General features: G+C 45.5%; 1 protein-coding gene across 2 annotated transcripts in view; it reads right to left on the bottom strand.

Moving 5' to 3' along the window:
- Positions 1–19,096, bottom strand: part of Cdh13 (cadherin 13) — a 1,016,171-nt gene that overhangs the window by 627,428 nt on the left and 369,647 nt on the right. For both annotated transcript variants that reach the window (XM_006986350.4, XM_076572196.1), the window contains exon 3: positions 4,497–4,705. In XM_006986350.4, coding sequence (XP_006986412.1) covers positions 4,497–4,705 — 209 coding nt within the window. The remainder of the gene's footprint in view (positions 1–4,496; positions 4,706–19,096) is intronic.

The raw sequence follows: 19,096 nt of genomic DNA, 5'->3' as shown, positions 1-19,096 counted from the left end.
GCTTCTCCACCCTGGTCAGAACAGCGGAGTGAGAGGTGAGCCTCTCCTCCGTGATCGACGTGCTGTGTATTAGGACAAGGGACACCATATTGCATCTCAGACTCCTCACCCATGGGGTGTAGATGATGTTGTGTTCTACCCTTGGCCTGCTGTGGGATGTAAGGGGTGAACAGGGCAGGGGAGGGCTGAGCTCCCAGCACATTACATAAGCATCAGCATTGGTCATTACTGGAGCCCCAGCTAAATGCTAACAGTTACTGCTGCATATATTGTCTCATTTGATCCTCATGAAGACCCTGGGAGGTCCATTACCATCTCTTCTTTATGGATGATAAACTCAAACTAAATGGAGGCTTGGGAGGCACAGCAATTTACCCAAGGTCAAAGAGCTAAGGAGAGATACATCCTGTAGGCAATTAGTCATTTCCCTCAGGAGGTATGACCTCATGGCACATTCCTCACTCTCCAAAGGGATTATCCTTCAAGGGACAGCTCAGGCCAGGATAGGGCAGCACCCAAAAGAGGCCAGAGTCACGGGCTAAGCAGTCAGAATGGCTAGGCACAGATCTCACCAGTAACACTGAATGACCTTGGACTAGTCATTTGGTCTTCACAGACCCTCCTCAGTAAGATGGGGATAGTAGCAAGTGCTTCACGCTTGATGTATTACGTGAGCCAACAATGATAGCACACGAGAAAGGGACCCAGGACACAAAGAGCCCAGGCTTCTTGACCTCTTCCTTTTCCAGGGGCACACAGCATCCCTCACTTTCACATCCCTGAAATAGCATCCCTGCATGGCATCATTTTCCCTTCCCATAGAACACTAGGGCAACTCATGAAGAGTTATAGTGTGACTATGAAATGTCCCTCCCAGGTCCATATTCTGACTACTTGGTCACCAGCTGGTGATACTATTTCACAATTTTTCTGGATTCATTAGGAAGTGGGAACTAGTTGGAGGAAGTAGGTCACTAGGGGCATGCCTTTGATAGGTCCCCAGCCCTATCCTCTCTGTAGCTCACATTCCATATGCCTCCACAGCCATGATGCTCTCACCTCACCATAAGCCCAGGATCAGCCGAGCCAAACTATCTGCGGTGAGATCTCTGAAGCAACGACCCTAAGTCAATCTCCTCTCCTTCACGTTGTTCTTACGGGTACTTTAGTTACAGCGACAAGACTCCTACTTACTGATAACCTCCTGTAGCCTCACCCTGGCCAGCCACACACACTAGCGCCTTTTAAAATACCGACTCAGGGCTGGTGAGATGGTACCCTGCCTGCCATGTGAGCATGACGAAGACCTCAGGTCCCATCTCCAGGACCCACGGCAGAAGGTATCACTGCCTGTCTGTAACCTCGGAGTGGGGAGGGTCCCTGGAGCTCACAAGCCAGCCAGTCTAGCTGAACCGCTAAAGCTTTACAATCAGGGAGAAACCAGCCTGTCTCAAAAAATAAAATGGTGAGTGATGAGTCTCAGGCATATGTGTGCATGGACATTCCCACGCATGTGTGGGCATACCTTTATAAACACACACATACACACACACACACACACACACACACACACACACACACATGCACACACACACATACATACACACACACACATACACACACACACACACACACACACACACACACACACATAAGCATGATGCTCTGACTCTCTCCAGAAGGACCATTTTGCTGTCTGTTTTCTTTCCCCTTTCCCTTTTTGAGAGTTTTTCTTATGGACACATCGGAGTGTATTTAATTTATCATGGCTCCAGGACCCTGTTCTAATGGAATGTGGTCCACTGAATGCCATAGCAACCCCAAATTGCATTATAGGAAGCAAACAATCTCAGCTAAGCTTTGTCCACGGTCCCTTTCGGCGGTGGCAAATGGGGACTAACCAGGGCTTGGAGGAGCTGTGCTGCTGGGAGGCATGCCTGGGGCCTCAAGAGACCCAAATGTCATGGCTGAATCTCTTGGCCATGAACTCCAGTCTCTCTGTCCTCCAAGGGAGACCTTGTCCTGAGAAGTACCCAGAAACGGCCCCTGCCGTCTTTTGAGCAAACACTATGGCCTTCTTTACTTACTATAAATATGAACCATTAATCACGGCAAACGATGTCTATTAGAACCACCAGTCCCTTGTGTAATCATCCCCTCTCTTGATCTTCATACCACTTACAGGCTCCTAAGAAGCCTTTCTGTCGCACAGTCTGGCAGTTCTGTTGTCTGAGTTATTTGCCAAGTTGCTCTATCACACGTCAGTGAGATGCTGTGAAAACAGCACCAGCTAACGCAAGAAACAGGCTTGCTTTTGTGTGTGGACGCGTTTCCACACTGGTGAGTCTAGTCACCAATGTCCTACTGTCTTTCAAAAGACCAGTGACACTGTTGTTTTGCTAGACAATGGGCATGCTGTCAAACGCCTTCTAAATATTTACATTTATAGTTTCGTCTTGCTCTCAGCCTTGGTCAGAGGAGCTTCTTTATGTGATGGGCATCAGTCCCTGCAGACTCCTAACCAGACATCTCTATCAGCCCCAACCCCAAGGCTCAGGGAACGTTGTGGAAGAGGGGGCAGAAAGAGCCAGAGGATGGGGAGGGGTGCTATAAAATGACGTCCTCTGGATACGACACGTCCTTTGCACTCATGGCGGCTGTGACTGCCTGCACAAGGCTGAGCCTGTCAACATGCCATCATGGATGGGGAAGGGGCTCATGAAGGCTGCTGAGAGAAGGGGAGTCCCTTTTCTCCAGTGACTTCCCTACTAGTAAGGGGCCCTTGATCAAGTAAATAACCCCAACCCCCAAGTCTATGCTCAGGCCAGCAACCCAGATTAAAGTCAGTGGGTCATGAAGAAAAAGATGGAAAAGAAAAATGGGGGACTTGTTGGAAAGCAAAAGTGCAGAATGATTGAGAAGGAGTAAAAGAGTAATGGGGTGACTGTGACCAAAACATCCTGTATACAGTATGAAATTATTAAATGAGAGGTAAAATAAGGTATGAGTAATATCATCGACTCTTGCTCATGTGTGTGTGGGGGGGGGATGGAGAGAGAGATGGAGAGAAAGGGAGAGTGTGGGGTCGGAGAGGGAGGGAGAGACTGTGTGTGTGTGTGTGTGTGTGTGTGTGTGTGTGTGTGTGTGTGTATGTGTGTGTGTGTGTGTGTGTATTTTCAATCTCCTCTTAACTTGCAGAGTCACAAGCCAAAAGGGGAATCATGGAGTTTGTTCTGCCTAGACATAGAAAATAGAGGCCATCCCTAGAAACAGCTATACATGATCAATTGACAGATATTTCTACAAGTGCTGTATTGGGAAAGATACTCTGGTCCAGTCAGGGTCACTCAGCCACATCTGGCGTGAGCGTGGTGACAAAAGAGCCACAGCACAGGGGCCACTTGTGAGCCATCCCAGCCTGTGTCACCCCCGAGTCTGCACACAGAGGGGTTAGATTGCTCCCCTAAGATCATGGAGACAACGTCGGCGGTGGCACAAAGCCAGCACTCGTGGCCAGTTGTGCTTTCTCAGCTCCCAGCTGTGACACCATTCTCCCTCCACCACGACCTCAACTGCAGACAAGGCAGGGGTGTGAAGAGCACCAGATGGAGACTCAGTGAGGGGCACAGGCTTCCCAGAGAGGAGAACCAGGGCAGCCAGCAGGAGGAAAGGCTATCCATGCCTAGCTGGGGATACCACCACTGTTGCTGTCATTGGTTTGTGGGAGTCTGCCAGAGTGTCTTTGAAAAGTGTGGATGAAGACACCAGAGTCAAAGGGCCCCTAGAGAAGGAAGCGCCAGCTGCAGATTATAACCGAAGGGCCCCACCTGACACAATTATTATGCTTACATGTCACACTCATCAGATTTGTACACATAGGTGCGAGAGTTGGGGACTTGCCTATGAGTATCTGGAAGGGAATGAGTGTCAATTCATAGCAAAAAAGCCCTTCAGTCATTCGGTGGGGAGTGGTCACCTTGCTATACAGCTCTATGAGCCACTGTGCTCTTGGTATGCCAAATCCCCATCCCTCTTTCTCTGATAATAGCACTTCCATTAATTTTTGAGTAAATAATGTCTTTCACTCCTAGTCCATGAGTTGGCAGTTGGAAACATCATCAGGAAAAGATAAAATCAGATGACTTCAGCCTGGGAAATGAAGTGGACTTGTCAGGGAGCCTCCACACTGGGATAACCACAGGTAGAGCCAATGAGCAAGGTGGAATCAGAAGATAAACACATGATGCCCTTGTCTAGATACCAGTGCATAGCCATGCGTGGTGGAGAAGGAAGTCTAAAAACGCAGTCATTGATTACACCAACCACTGCATTCCCTCTGCCTTCTCCTGTACCTTTCATTTTGAGTTGGCTTTTTGTCACTCATAGCAATGATAACAACAACAGAAAGGTTCTTGGCCAACATGATAAACGCTCATGTCCCACATGACACTGAATCTAACATTGCTGTTGCAACTCACACCAAGCAGTCGGGTTACCTGCAAGGAGCCCTGGATGTCCTTCCCCCCGACAATCACGAGTTCCGCCATGTCTTCGGCGTGAGGCGTCCTGGCATGGACAAACAGGGTCCTGCCCACTGCAGTTATGTTTCTGAGAGCAACCAAGGTGCCATCACTGTTCACCTTGAAGTGCGGGCTTGAGACCTCATAGTGCAGCTTCTCATTACCCTTGCAGTCACTGAAGGTCACTGCGGAAAGAAAAGAAAGAGCGGGATGAGGGTGAGTATGTTGGACAGCTTAACACTTGAGACGCTGGTGATCTTTTAAACATGGATGAATGAGTGTGCCACTTCTCCACCAAGCTACCCTCTACCCTGACCCAAGCCACTTGTCTCAGAGTGACTTGGACCATGCTGATGGAGTTCACACAATCAAGACACAACCGTGGGCTTGGGATGCAGCTCAGCTGGAAGAGTGGAACATGCACAATGCTCTATTTGGTCTCCAGCAATGTACAAACTGGGCATGGAGATAGGTGCCTATAAGCCCAGTACTTGGAAGGTAGAGGCAGGAGGATCAGGAAAAAAAATCATCTTTGACTACATAATTTTGAGACCACCCTAGACTACATGAGATCATCTCAAAGAGGTAAACATGGAAAGGCCCAGCCTTGATCAACTTTTAGTTTCTAGGAAGTGCTCAGCATTGTTGAGGCTGAGGGATGGGGTAGGTCCTGCCCCCAAGGGTTGCGAATGAAGGGAGGGTCAGAGATGGCAGAGTGTGTTTGAAGGAAGCGACCTGCTTTTGCAATGTGTGACTCTTTAAGCAGAACCACAACAAACAGAAGCTTCAAAGATGGCGCTAAAGAGACAATATCTGAGCTGGAACTTGAAACTGGGTAGACCAGCAGGCCCTGCAGGAGATGGAGGGCACTGCAGCATTTAAGTATATTCAAAGATACGAGGAGTGTCCATGGAGGTGGGGAGGTAAGACACAAAATGAATCTGAGGAAGGAGGAGAGCCAGGGGCACTTATGAGAGCTGAACCGGAAATGGGTGAGAGATGTTGGCGAGTGCAAGGGTGTTCTGGAAATGTCTTTCTGAAACAAGCAAAAAAGCCAATAAATTGGGGTGTTTCTTGGAAGCTGTGCACTGTCCTACAGTGTGGACTGTCTGAGCAGTACATATGTGTTCTGGTGCTAGTGGAGAACAGGATTCAGAATCACACAAGAGCCCTCTGAAGTCCTAGAGATATCATAGACATGAGCTCTAGAAAGTGATCTGGAGATGGGCAAGAAGAAAAGCCAAGGAAATAAGTTAGCTTTTTATGTGCTAAGGACATGTGGTGATGACAGAGGCAGTAGTTCTGGGCACATGGGGAATGGGCAAACAAGGTCATGATTTAGTTATGCGTTAAAAAAAATAGAGACATTAAGCTCTTGGATGAGCCACCTGGGTCCTCCACAATGTCACCAGTGGTGGCCGATGACAGTGATCATGCTTCCCTTTGGGGTGCCTCTACCATGCCCATCATTCCACCTTTCTTGCTCTCTCCATGTGCTCTATATCTGTTTGTCTGTTTCCCTTCTGCTACTGATTTTGAGGTTCCTTGTAGGTAAGCATAGAATTGTACTACACTTGTAGCTTCTTATTCTTGAAGATTTATTTTTCATTTGTATGCCTGTATGTAGGTATGCCATATGAGTATAAGTGCCAGTGGAGACCAGAAGAGGGCGCTAGATCTCCTCCTAGGACTGGAGTTACAGTTAGATGTGTGTGTCCAGTGGAGGTGCCAGAAACCAAACTACAGTCCTGCAGATGAACAGTGTTTTATTTTCTAAGACCCCAGTGCATCCCTGAAGCCCTGGTTAGAACTAAATATATAGTATGTTTATTCCTATGCACACATATGCTTATGATAAAGTTTAATGGATAAAGTATGCACAGTAAGAGATTAATAACAATAATGAGCAATAAAAAGAGCAATTATAACACTATTCTGTAATAAAAGCTATGTGGATAGAATCCAAACCACTCTATTGATCCTAATCACGATATCACATTCCAGCAGTTGGCTGTACTAGGTTTATTTATTCTACTAACAATAAACATTGGGATTCTTTCTCTCTCTCTCTTTTCTCATTCTCTCTCTTTCCTCATTCTCCCTCCTCCCCCTCTCTCTATCTCTTGCATTTCTCTCTTCTCTCTCTCCCTTTCCTTCTCTTTTCTTTTTCTCTGTTTCTGTCCGTCTCACTACACGTGTGTTTCTCTTTCTTTGATTATGTCAGTCCCCCCATGTCTCTGTGTCTGTCATTGTCAGTCAGTCAGTCTGTCTGTCTGTCTGTGGAATTTTGCACTTTACACTTTCAGATGACAGCTGAGTGCAGGTGACTAAAGCCTGTGAAAGCAAAACCATCAGTAAGGAACATGGCCACTTGTTTTCAGTGCTCTACCTGACAGCCTTGCCTGCTTCACAGATCTGTGTGATGGGACACAGAACACACAACTCAATGCATGATCTATGGTGTCAGTGCAGCTGTCTGCCATGTCTTCACTCACATCACGACACAGAATTTGACTGGTCCTCTCCCTTACTGGGTAAAATGGCTCCCCTCCTCCCTAGAGGCCACATCACCATTAATGATGAAACCAGTGTCCATACCATACATAGCATTTGCTGAGGAGGAACCACCTTTGTGCTTGAATTCCTTTATTCAACATGACTTTGTGGGGTTCATCCATGGGGTAGTTTATCCAAATCACTACTTAGCAATCACTCAAGACTATACTGATATCATAGTAATAAATTAACGAAAGACTATCCTGGATCATAGTCCAGGATGTAGCTGTTTTAATTCTGCTGTCAATAAGCACTGGGACTATTCTCAGCTTAGGTCTCTTAAAATGCTACTACCAGGAACTTTGTCCTCTATGTTTCTTGGAGACAATGTCGACTTGGGTCCTAGAGTACTGGTAAAGCCATGAAAGATTAGATGGGCTGATGCAATCTTGCTCTTTTAAGAAGATGGTGCTTATGACAACCATCACATTAGCTGGCTAACATGACAGCTGGCATGGACAGAACACTCCTCCACACAAGGTCCAGAGCTAAGCATTTACCCATATTGTCTCATCTTCACAAAAAAGAGGAAACCACCACTCTGATCCCCTCTACCTGGAAGTGTCTAGGTAAGGTCATCCTGGCTTGGAGAAAGGGCAAAGACCAGCAAACAGTTTGTAGATAAGAAATGGAGATAAGAACTCTGCTTCAAATCAGTGTCATCACTGCATAAGGACAATTCCCTGAAGAATAAAACCCTTCAGGGATCTGATCAGAACTGAATGTCAGAGCCCCACAGCTTCCTGCTCAGTCCTGCTCCCACAGTCCCACCCAGCCGGGAAGTACACCGCATTCACTACCTCTTAGTTACAACATGTGATGGCTGGCTGATCTTGGTTGTCAACTTTACATCTGGAATCAACTAAAACCCAAACTGCTAGGCTAGGCAGGCCTATGAAGGATTTTCATGATTCAAGGTAGGAAGACACATCCTAAATCTCGGCCACACCTCCTGGTGGCAGCCCACCTAAAAAGACAGGGAAGAAGGAAGCTTTTGCTTTTGACCTACTTGCCCTTACTCTTGCTGGCAAGTTCATCTACCCTACTACCTTGCCATTCCTTCACTGGTGTTAGAACCTACTTCTTCCAGGTTCCAATGTAACCTGAAGACTAGCAGCATTCCCGGAATCTGCCAGCACCCTAACACCAGATTGGAACTGCTGAGACAACCAGTCTTGTGGAGTGAAGGACAGGATTCTTGGCTTTCCATTGGGAGACAGGCATCATTGAAGTAGCCAAGCCACAGCCTGTGAGCCAGTCTAATAAATATTCTTTTAATATATGTAATCACTCCATCAGTTCCATCAATTTAGAGAACCCTGACTAACACACCCTGTGTTCAGGCTCCTGGGCCATCTTTACAAATGCTTGGGTAGACTTTGGTATCTGCAGTTCTCAAACTCTTGCTCCCCTCCTCTCTCCATCTTGGTCATCATGATTCCTCAGGATTACATGGCTTCGGTTCTTGGAGACGGACTGAGCAGGGGCTGCTCATGGTCGTCAAAACAGAGCTCACATCCACTGGGAGCCACACTCCCAAATGACAAGACCTGCAGAGACATGTGGCCGCATTGCCAGCGTGAGGACTCTGGTCACAGCCCATGGACAGGATCAAAGCAGATGGCCTCAGCTGCGGAGGGATGGGGAAGGGAAGGGCAGAGAGAGGACTGTGGGCATCCTGGATTCATATTGAATTCGCCCTGTTCTTGCTCCTTCCCTTCTTATTTCCCTCCCTCCGCCTGCATCTTCCACAAATACTGAACAAGAGCCTGTGCTGTGGGAGATGCTGAGTTCATAGTGCTCACAAGAACCAGCAGTCCTTGAAATGTAATGAGGGACACAGATGTGAATCCAGCATTGCCGTGAGTAACCGGGGAGCTATTTCAGGGAGACACGACTGCAACGTGTGTAAAAGTCCTGTTGCACCGAGTGAGCTGGACACAAGCAAGGGAGACAGGCACAGAGGCTAAGGCAGGAAGCAAGAAGCAGGGAGAGAGATGACCGGGCCTGGGGACTGGGTCTGAAGAGCGTTCAAAGTCTTGGTCCTAAGGGCATCCTTGAGCTTTTACACTGTGATAGTGCCTCCACCTGACTCTTCTGAGACCATGGCTTCTCAGTGCAGAATGATACATAGCCATCAAAGTCTTCCATGTCTAGGCTGTCTGTCAGCTCCTCCTGGACTCCATCACCATGACTGGTACCTTCCCTACTTCTGCAGCTCCCGTTTGCCTTTCCATGCATTGCTTTTATTACTGGGTCTGGCCAGGCCGAAGGTGCTTTGTGCTGTCTTCACCCTGGTAACTCCTAACTGTCCACCACGATTCGGCTTGCCCTAGTTTCATATCTGCTGCTGGGGTAAAATACCCCAAACAAAAGCAACATCGGGGAGAGAATGTTTATTTGGCTCACCATTCCAGGTTACAGTCCACTGTTGTGGGAAAGTTGAGGCAGGAACTTAAAGCATCATGTCCACAGTCCAGAGAAGAGAGAGAATAAATACAGGGATCCTTGCTTGCTCCGATGAGCTTTCCCCTCCCCTTCTATTCTGGGATGGTGCCACCCATAATGGAGCCTCCTAATTAACAGTCAAAACAATCCCCCACAGATCATTAGGCCACCTGACTTAGACAAGTCTTCATTAGGACTCGCCTCCCAAGTGATTCCAGGTATAGCTCAAACCAACCAATGTACAAATCAAACAACTAACTTCTCTACATGCTCTGTTCTCACAGTTTTCTAATATAAGACCTAAACACATCAAACCATGTACCGTACCTATCAATCATATCAATACATTTCTACTTTATCTGTTTATTTTCACAGCCCAGAACAGAAATTGAATCTTGTTTTATTATTCATTTTTATGTGCTTAGCAATAAACAAACCACTTTTATTCCATATGAGAAGCTAATAATAGCTTCCTTGAAGCCCATTATTATCCAGGAGTAAATAGATGCTTTATTGGTGGGGATGAGGGCCCCTGTCCTGTGGTGAGCAGGGCAGGCTGGAGACAAGGCTGCAAATTGAGATCAAGGCTTGCAGTGTCCTCCTGACCTGTGGTAGAGATAGGGATAGAGAATGTAGCTACAATCTCTCCCGAACTCCATGTCCTGCTCACATCCACTCACACAGCACACAGTCTCCCACATTCAGACTGACTCCATGTATCTGTAAACTCAGAGGTTCTGGCTCATTCCCCCGCCCCCATGCCCTTAGTACAGCTTTCCATGGTCCCTAATCACAGCTGAAGCCAATTTGAGCAGCTTGAACAAAAGGACCAGTCACGACACCCACCATTCACCAGCACTAGCTGCATGGCTCCTGACAGCCCAGCTCTGTGCCAAGGCCTGCATGGTCCATATCTTCTCTTCACCACATGGCCACACTACAGCAATGTTTTCTGGCTTTTACTTTTTCATTACCTGCTTCCCTAAAGAGACATTTTAGATATTTTCCTAAATTTTATCACTCTCATAAAAATTTAACATCACAGATACATTGATGTTTGTCTACATAGTTCATGTCTGCCTCAGCTTATTCTTTTCTAAGTAACTCTCTATTCCTTCCCACACAAAAATAAATTTTGTCTCCTTGGGGGCAAGGCAGTCCCACTGAGGATAACAGAGAATAATGTAGAAGCGTCATTTTCCACTTTACAGAGGAAGAAACTGACTTGGGGACTTGCTTAACCAGGGTTAGATGAACAGAAAGGCATAGGGCAAGAACGTACTCCCAGTCTGACCTGCCTGTTTTCAGTGCCCAAGCTGTAGGTGCATTCACTCCCTAGTAGCAGAGGAACTAGATAGAAGGGTAGCTTCACATCTCAATCCCCTTGGGTATCCCGCAAATCCTTGGAGGTCATCAGAGGTATTGGTGAGGGGCATCAGAGGTGACAGGTGGGCACATCAAAGGGACTTACAATTTATGTGCTAGCTGAATATTAATTTAAAGCACAGAATTCAACGGGGAAAAAAAGTCCTCAAGAGTCAAACGTATACCAGGTCAGTAACCGAGATGTTGGATAATAAACTGTTGGTCTGAATGCCAGTTTTCTGCATTTCCTAACGATCCCTGGCACAGAGTGGAGGCTGGGGACCCAGCATTCTGTGAATTGCTGCTCCTGTGCCACAAGAATGGCAGTTTTCATGCTAGTTTCTAAGCTCTTTTCTGATTCGGACTCCTGTTGGACCCCTTCTATCTTAGAACACCCTGCATCTTTACTCTGGCCTTCTGGGAAATGGGCTCACTGAGACCCTTGTGACAAAATAAGATACACACACCTCTGAGCACAGAGCTCTTGGGACTGAACTTGTCTCTCTGACAAGGATGATCAGCCGACTCTCCATCATCCCCTCCTCTGCATAGCTTCCCACTCCCAGAGGGTCCCCCTACTCCAGTGCCCATCCTCTTCCTTTAGTCAGGCATCCTTGCTCAGACCAGGAACAGTGAGCTGTTACCATGGAGATGGGCACTCGATCTAGGCAGCTCCACTCTGGCTGATTCTGAGGTCCAGTGTATACGCCTGGGAACCCCTTTGTTTAGCAGGGTGAAGCCCAATCCCTTCCTGGGGAGAGTACTGAGAAGGAAAAGTGATTTTAAGCAAGTAAAGCTACAGCACTACGGCGCTTTACCCATGGCAGACACAACGCTGAAGGACTGTTTATGAGCAGTTCACTCTGTTTAAACCTAATCTGGGATAGTTCCTAAAACAGACACGGCACTGAGAGCTTTATGTCCACATTCAGGATCGTAATCCCTCCTTCTCTTCTCATATCAGTTCCAGGTAGACGTTCCTCTCTGGGGAGGGAGGATGATGTGTATATAACGGTTTGAATGAGAATGCCCCACCTCTGCGTATCTGCCTGAGTACTTGGTCCCCAGTTGGTGAAACTGTGTGGAGGAAGAGGTGCATTGTCTCTAGGGCAGTCTTTAAGGTTTCAAAAGACTGGCCATTCCCAGCATGTTCTCTCAGCCTTCTACTTGCAGATCAAGACACAGCTTTCTCTGAAGCCATAAACCCAATTAAATGCTATATTTCATAAGCTTCCTTGTCCACGGTGTTTTGTCACAGCAATAGAAAAGTAACTGAGACAATGTAGAACATAAAAACTGTACTTTTCCCGTAAGTATATATTAAAATAAACCTAAAAATCCAAATCAATGAAAGTAATTTTAGTCACAACCACCTCTCGCTGCTGCCTGGCACTTCTTCAGAATCCCTTACCTGGGCTAAGCTCTAGCCCCATCAGTTTCTACCCCAGGTCTGATAGCCAGATGTACAGATTATTTTTCTCATCACCGTGGCCAAATACAAGAAGTAACTGAAGGGAGAAATGTTTGTCTTGGTTCACAGTCTGAGGGGACACAGTCCGTCATGGCGGGAAGGCATGGCAGCAGGAGCCTGAGCAGCAAGGCATATTGTGTCCATAATCAGGAAGCAGAGAATGGACAGGAAGTTGGGCTGAGCTTCAAACCTTGAGGGCCAAATTCCTCCCAGTGACACACTTCCTCCAACCAGGCACCACTCCCTAAGGCTTCCTCAAGCTCCTAGGGAGCAAGGGTTCAAAGCCTATTACACTTAAATCACAGCAGCAGAGTCTGGGATGAAATAATATACATAACATTGGTAGTGAAGGGTTGATAAAAACATTCTAGAGAAGGCTCAAATCCAGATGGCTCCTACATGGTGACCAGTTATACATCAGAAAGACTGGTGCATGTGAAGAATAGTTCATTAAAGAGAAACAATTTATCCCATAGAAAAGAGACTCTTTTAAAAAAATCTGTTTCTTACCTATTCTAATACTATATTAAATTCCCAATTGAGGTATACAATTGACAACAATGGCCGTACCTCACAATCTCCTATTAGTAACTGTGTTGATTCTCCAAAGCATCAGTGAGGTGCCAATTTGGCACAGAGATGAAGGCAGTGTATGTCCAGAGGTGCAGAGTTTAAAAAACACATCTATGGAAGAATTCCATAGTTTATGATGCTCTAAAATGTTTGTTTCTATAGTGACAATGTTCACGGCATTAGTAGCTCCCAATGATATTTCCATAGATGACTCAAAGGAAAAATTTTAATGCACAATTAAACTTGTGGACAAATATCTAAAACCTCCGTGTTGGCGGAAGGAAGGCACTGATCTGTCCGTCCGTGATCTTTTGAACCTACTGGAAATTTCTTCACATACTTTATCATGCTGACATTTAAAATAGCTTCTAGAAAGAATTAAAAAAGAAAGAGCTAGACATATTATACACCCTACATGAGGATTTATGAGAATCAATTGCATAACATCATTCTTTGAGATAATCTGTGAGCACCCCAGGAGAAGAGGGGGGGAGGTGAAAACGCCCCACCTGGGGGAAAATGCAAATGAGATGAATGGCACCACTCAGCGTTTCAATTATGCTTTCAGCGTGTTTCCACTCAAAATGTCCTCTGGGCTTAATGCAAATGTCACGAAAAGACAAACTTTAGCTGGGAGACAAAAGCCACAACTGAAATGGAAAGTTTGCCACATGAATTAAGGGGCTTAATCTTCCTGACCTGGATGCCGGTGCTTTTCCCTTTCTTTGTCTTGAATGTTGGTTCTTAGGGATGAGAACCCCAAAGGCATAGATTTCTTACCATCACAGAAAATGAAGCAGAGGAGAAAATTAAGCTGTATTACCAGGAAATAGGAAAATGCAGATGGATTTAAATTTATCTGCTAAGTACGGAAGAGTTCTGCTCCTACAGATACACGGGGCCTATGATATACTTATAAGGGCATTTGGCTCCGTCTGCGGCCTCTGCTCTCCCATCTTTGATGGACAATGGTTCCAAAGGTTGTAGGCATTGTTTGAGGCTTGCAAACTGCACATGCTGTAAATTCTCTCAGCATTCATGCTCGGAGTTGTTGTGTACTGGAGTAGGGATTTGTGTGATTTGGGAAGGAAGACTGTGAGTCAGCCATCCTGGGAACTGTAGGCTTCACACAGACAGGATCTGCTGCTAGCATTGCTACCCACATGAGCAAGAAAATGATTCTTTCCGTGGTATAGAGAAGTCTTGATCTATAGCACTTGTCAGATTCAATCACACTGTAGATTCCAAGATATCAACGTGCCTCCAACTGCCTTGAAAATCCTCCAAACTGTATCACTTCAAAGCACTAACTGTCCTAGCCATCTTCAGAGACTTGATACTATCCTATACAGGCAAATATAAACCATTTATTCTCTCAGTGAATTGTACCTGTCTTTCCAGGTCCCTTTGGCTAGCTAAAAACATGAAGTTCAACTGCCCTGATATTTCAAAAAGGGCTAGCATATTTGTTGAATTTCAACATCTGGGGGCTTGGTGAACAAGGCCTTTATAATTAATAAACTGGTGTTTAGTTCTGAACCATCAGATGGACCTCCATGAGATAGATGTACGACACCAACATGATGGCCCTTCATGCCCCTCCATATCCCACCCGTACCCAGGGTCACTAGCACTTTCAGAGTCACTGAAAGAACTTGCGGGCTTAGCCTGGAGACTCTGTGAATGACAAACAACACTTCACCTGTTCTCCCAAACCCTCACACCATCTGGACAATAAACCATCACCCACATGTGTGCAGTACCACTTTTGCTGGGGGGCACACAGTGATGGCGAGTCCAGCCTCCAGCTTCCATTCATGATACCCTCCTGCTTCCTGGATGCACTGGGCTTTATTCTGGGCTCTATGTTTGGCTCAGAATTGTTCTGACATCCACAGAACTTATGTGAGGTCCTGGCAGCATCTCACCATGACAGATGAGCTCAGGAGTGGATTTGTACCTCCAAAGACTGTGTAGATTTGATAGTCGAACAGTACTCATAAAACAGCCTTAATACCATCTCACGCATCAATTCCAACTTTGATAAAATAGAGTTTCAATTCTACCATGTCAGGGAAGATATAATGAATGATTCAGCCAAGGGAATCCTCAGTACAAACCTATTTTTGTCATGTAAACCTTTAAGGGTTTCCTCTTAGAAAAAGACAGAGCCCACATCTCCTTTCAGGGGATTTTTTTTTTTTTACATCTGCAGACCATTAAAAATAGGGCTGCTAGCTTCCAGTTTCTTCTTTTCTGTCAAACTCATCTTCCATATCTTTAAATCATGGAAGGCTGCTTTCTGATTGGATGCTGAGCAAGTCTGTCCCATGGTGATTATGAATTTGGAGTTGGAGATGGAGTAATTTTATACATTGCAAAGAGCCTGACATTGTACATGCTTAACTGTGTTGAAAGAGGAACCATGAGGACTGTAACATGGTAACCAAGCCTTTGAAGCCATGCCCCAAATCAAACTGAGAAATAATGACGTGAGTGCAGGTGAATGTTGATCAGAAAGTTCTTCAGCCCAGTGAGATGGAGCTGTGGATTCAGCAAGGCTGAGAACTGCTATATCTGGTTGTGTTGAGATTGCCTTGGTCACTTCAGATGAGTCAACTAGCCTCCTTACAGAGCCTTTAGCTTGTCATGTCCCTATTAATTTGTGTGTGTGTAATTCATGTGCCTCTTACTGAGTATCTCCAGGGTAAGAGAACACAGGAGAGATCTCCTCCAGTTATTACAGTAAGGATTAATGCCTCCACAGTTGTCATCATGGGGATACTCACTTGTGGCAGGGTGCCCTGGAACTCAGAGCCCAGCTGTGTCTGATACCCTGACAAGTCTCAAAATTCCACGTTCCTCTTGGCTCTACCAGCAGATTTTCCTATGGAAGACATAGTCTATAAGGAGGACAGTGTGTGTACCTGGAGACAGGTACAGAACTAGAAGATAGATAGCAAAAAGATGTGACACTATTTCCCTGGCCAGCCCTGTGGGTCCACGGCTCAGGGAGGAAGTTGAATATATAAGCTCTAAGATTTGCAAGTCATTGGCAAATGGAAGATTCTCAGTCACTGTTATTTTGGTTTCTGAAAGCCAAGAGTTAATGGGGAATGGCAGCCTTGCCCTGTTCACTGGCTTTGCTCTGCTGCTGGAAAGGCAAAGACAGTGAGGGGATGCTTCCACTTCTTAAGGAAGCCATACATTTGGGATCTTGAGAGAGGGTTGTTCCCACAATAGGACAGTGAGGGAGCCCTTCCTCTAAGAGCCTTCCAGAAATGCCAGTCAAGGGGAGGACAAGAGAGCACTTGAGAGATGCTCTGAGATCCTGCAGAAGCACATGGAGAGAAAGCTCAGGGAGAAAAGGGGTAAGGGAGGGGATCCAGCTGTGTAGAGAAAGCATACTGCAAGGTGAATAGTGATATTTATCTGACCTCATATTTATTCAAATCCTGGAAATGCCTACAGGAATTCAGGTTATCACTTAGAAGGCCTGGTTTTTTCTGGATGAGATAATTTGCCTGTCACTGGGTTCTTTCAAATGGAACATGCCTGACTACTGAGCAATGTATTGGGATAGAGTCCAGGGGTAGATAATTCTCATACAATGGGGGAATTGGATTATCCTGAAGCTCAACATATTTATCCAGTAGCCCATTTAAAATGTCATTTGTTCACTTATAATGTGCGGGACAGTAGACAAGAAGGAACAAATGCCAACACAGAGATGAATACCATGTGCTATCTTCCTCCATGATATTTAGAGTCTAGAAAGTTGACCCTGAGATGATTTGGAGGGCTGCCATGTTGAAGCTCAGTGTTCCATTTATTCATCATGTCAAAAGGCCAAATAAGTAGCATATGGTGGAAATTACAAACAGGCAGACCATATTCCAATGTAATAAATTCTTCCCAGTAGGTAGAGTGAGCCAATCAGAGAGCAGGTTTGCCATTCCCAGAGGCACAGAGGCAAAAGCTTATCAACAAATATATCTTGTATCACTGAAGAGCTGAGCTTTCTAAAAACAGCCTTGGAAGCCAATCTTAGCCTAATTTTCACAGAATTTATTACAAAATTGAATTTGCCCTAGACAACTGAGTGTATACATGCTTAGTTATAAAACCAGTTTTTTTTTCACATAAAATTTAATAAGCCAATCTTGAATGAGTTTGTTTCACCAAAGTAGACAAGTCAGTTGGGTATCAAAAATATGTAAAATATTAGAATATATGTGAAACATCAAGCCTTGATTTATGATGTAGCTAGAGGTGCCATAAGACACCAGACACTTATTCCATTCCAATTAAGTTAGTGTGAGTGTCCCTGGCATCAGAGAGTCTTGGTTCATATTGAATAGACACTGAGAATCACAAAAACACTTTCCTCCAGATTTTAAAGGCACTCTATGGAGTATAATAGTGCTGTCTTTTCAGTGGGGCACCTGACCTCCTTACTAATAGTTCCCATCTACAGAGCATTCTCTACACTCTCAGCAGTGAGCCTATCATCTAACCAATAATATTCCTTAAATCTCCCATGGTCCCATAAAAGCACTGTTTTATAGGTAAGGAGAACTGAAGCTTATGGAAATAAAGACTATTCCTTTAGTAAAAAAGAGTAAAACTGGTACAGCAATCACAAATCCCTGCCCTCTGAGAAGGGGGAAGTCTGGGTTATTCTGGGTGCAGAAAGCTCTTCCATGGTCTAGCAGCACCTGGCTCAATAGGAAGCTGACCACTCTCTGCACAAAGCTATAATAATCCTCCAAGGCATAAGTTGAACAGAATCTTAAAGTGAAGATGCCTACCAGGGGGAACCCTGAGAGCAATAGCCAAATACCACACATGGGACAATCCCAAGGGAATGTCTGAGTTCTGGGAGGACATGAGAGATCCATCTACGGGGTCTAGAGATGCCATTTTGCAGATCAGAACACCAAAATCTAGTCAACAGCTCCTACTAAAGTGATGTCTGTAAAGCTAAGGGACAGGAGAGAGGAGTGAGCTGCCCTCCATCTTACTAAAGAACTCTTGACAGTCAGGCTAAGCACAGACCTGTACCTTGCTATTTTCCTAAGTTACCACAAGTCCTGGGACCAAAGGCAGCACAGGAATTTCATCCAGTCTTTGGAATGCCAGGTTTGGTCTCCATCAAAGTCACAGGCAATTGGTGGGCAATTAGTGGTTGTGTATCTTTGTTCTAAAATCCTGGGGCACTTTGAACTCCCCACTCTTCTTTCCTTGGGATACCTGGAGTGCTTCTATGGAAAGATGGACTGAACTCCAGAAGAGAGTCTAGAAACGTTTTCCAGGACACAGGATGTTGTTTGGGAGCCAAGGGCATGAACTAAGGCAGCAGTGTTTGTCTTTCCTAGAGTATGTTCCTGTCATAATTCGAGGCTCATGGCTTTAAGGCAGTCAACACAGGTGTCTCAGTCAAACGACTACAACCCCTGTAACGCTAGTTTGCGTTTTGAACATTTTCTCAGGACTTTCATTCTGGTAACCTGGGAACTCTCTGGGGGCAAGAACTTCCTGAATCTGTTCCTCTCCAGTTATTCTCAGTGTCAGTCCAGCAAAGAGATGGCAACCCAAGAGTATTAGTGGATTCGTTGTGGTTGCAACCAATTCATTCATTCACCTCCTCCCTAACTGCAGTGGATGAGGCTCTCACCAGCTGTGATTACAAACTGTTCTGCCTAGTTGACAAGACCCAATCAAGAAATAAAATACAGTGATTTGGCTTGTAGTACATGAAGCACAATTAATTCTGGTATGCATATATGCATATTTTTGATGTCAGCAGGAACACAAGCAGCCCTTGGGTCATGCCTATTCAACCCTTTAGTTGCCAAGAGATGTTGCGTACTTCATGCAGTATTGCATTATCCCAAGTTCTAGCATGCTGGGAATGGAGGGCAATGTCTGATGAGTGTGTCTTGCCACTCAGTAAAGGCATTCTAGTTTCTCATGATTTCTTCACTGCACAATAACCCTTGTATCTTTCCCAGGAAGTTAAAGCCAAGGTAGGCAAAGGCTTCTGTGCTTTGTTTCTTCCAACCTGAATTACCATGGAAGCGCATGAGCCAAATGTAAATCATAGCTTCTCATCAAGAGTGGCAACTTCCACAATTGAAGGATTCTTCTATGGGATCTCAAG

Source organism: Peromyscus maniculatus, chromosome 5 (genome assembly GCF_049852395.1).
Source record: "Peromyscus maniculatus bairdii isolate BWxNUB_F1_BW_parent chromosome 5, HU_Pman_BW_mat_3.1, whole genome shotgun sequence".
In the NCBI taxonomy this organism is placed as follows: domain Eukaryota; kingdom Metazoa; phylum Chordata; class Mammalia; order Rodentia; family Cricetidae; genus Peromyscus; species Peromyscus maniculatus.
This window is presented reverse-complemented; position numbering and strand designations above follow the sequence as displayed.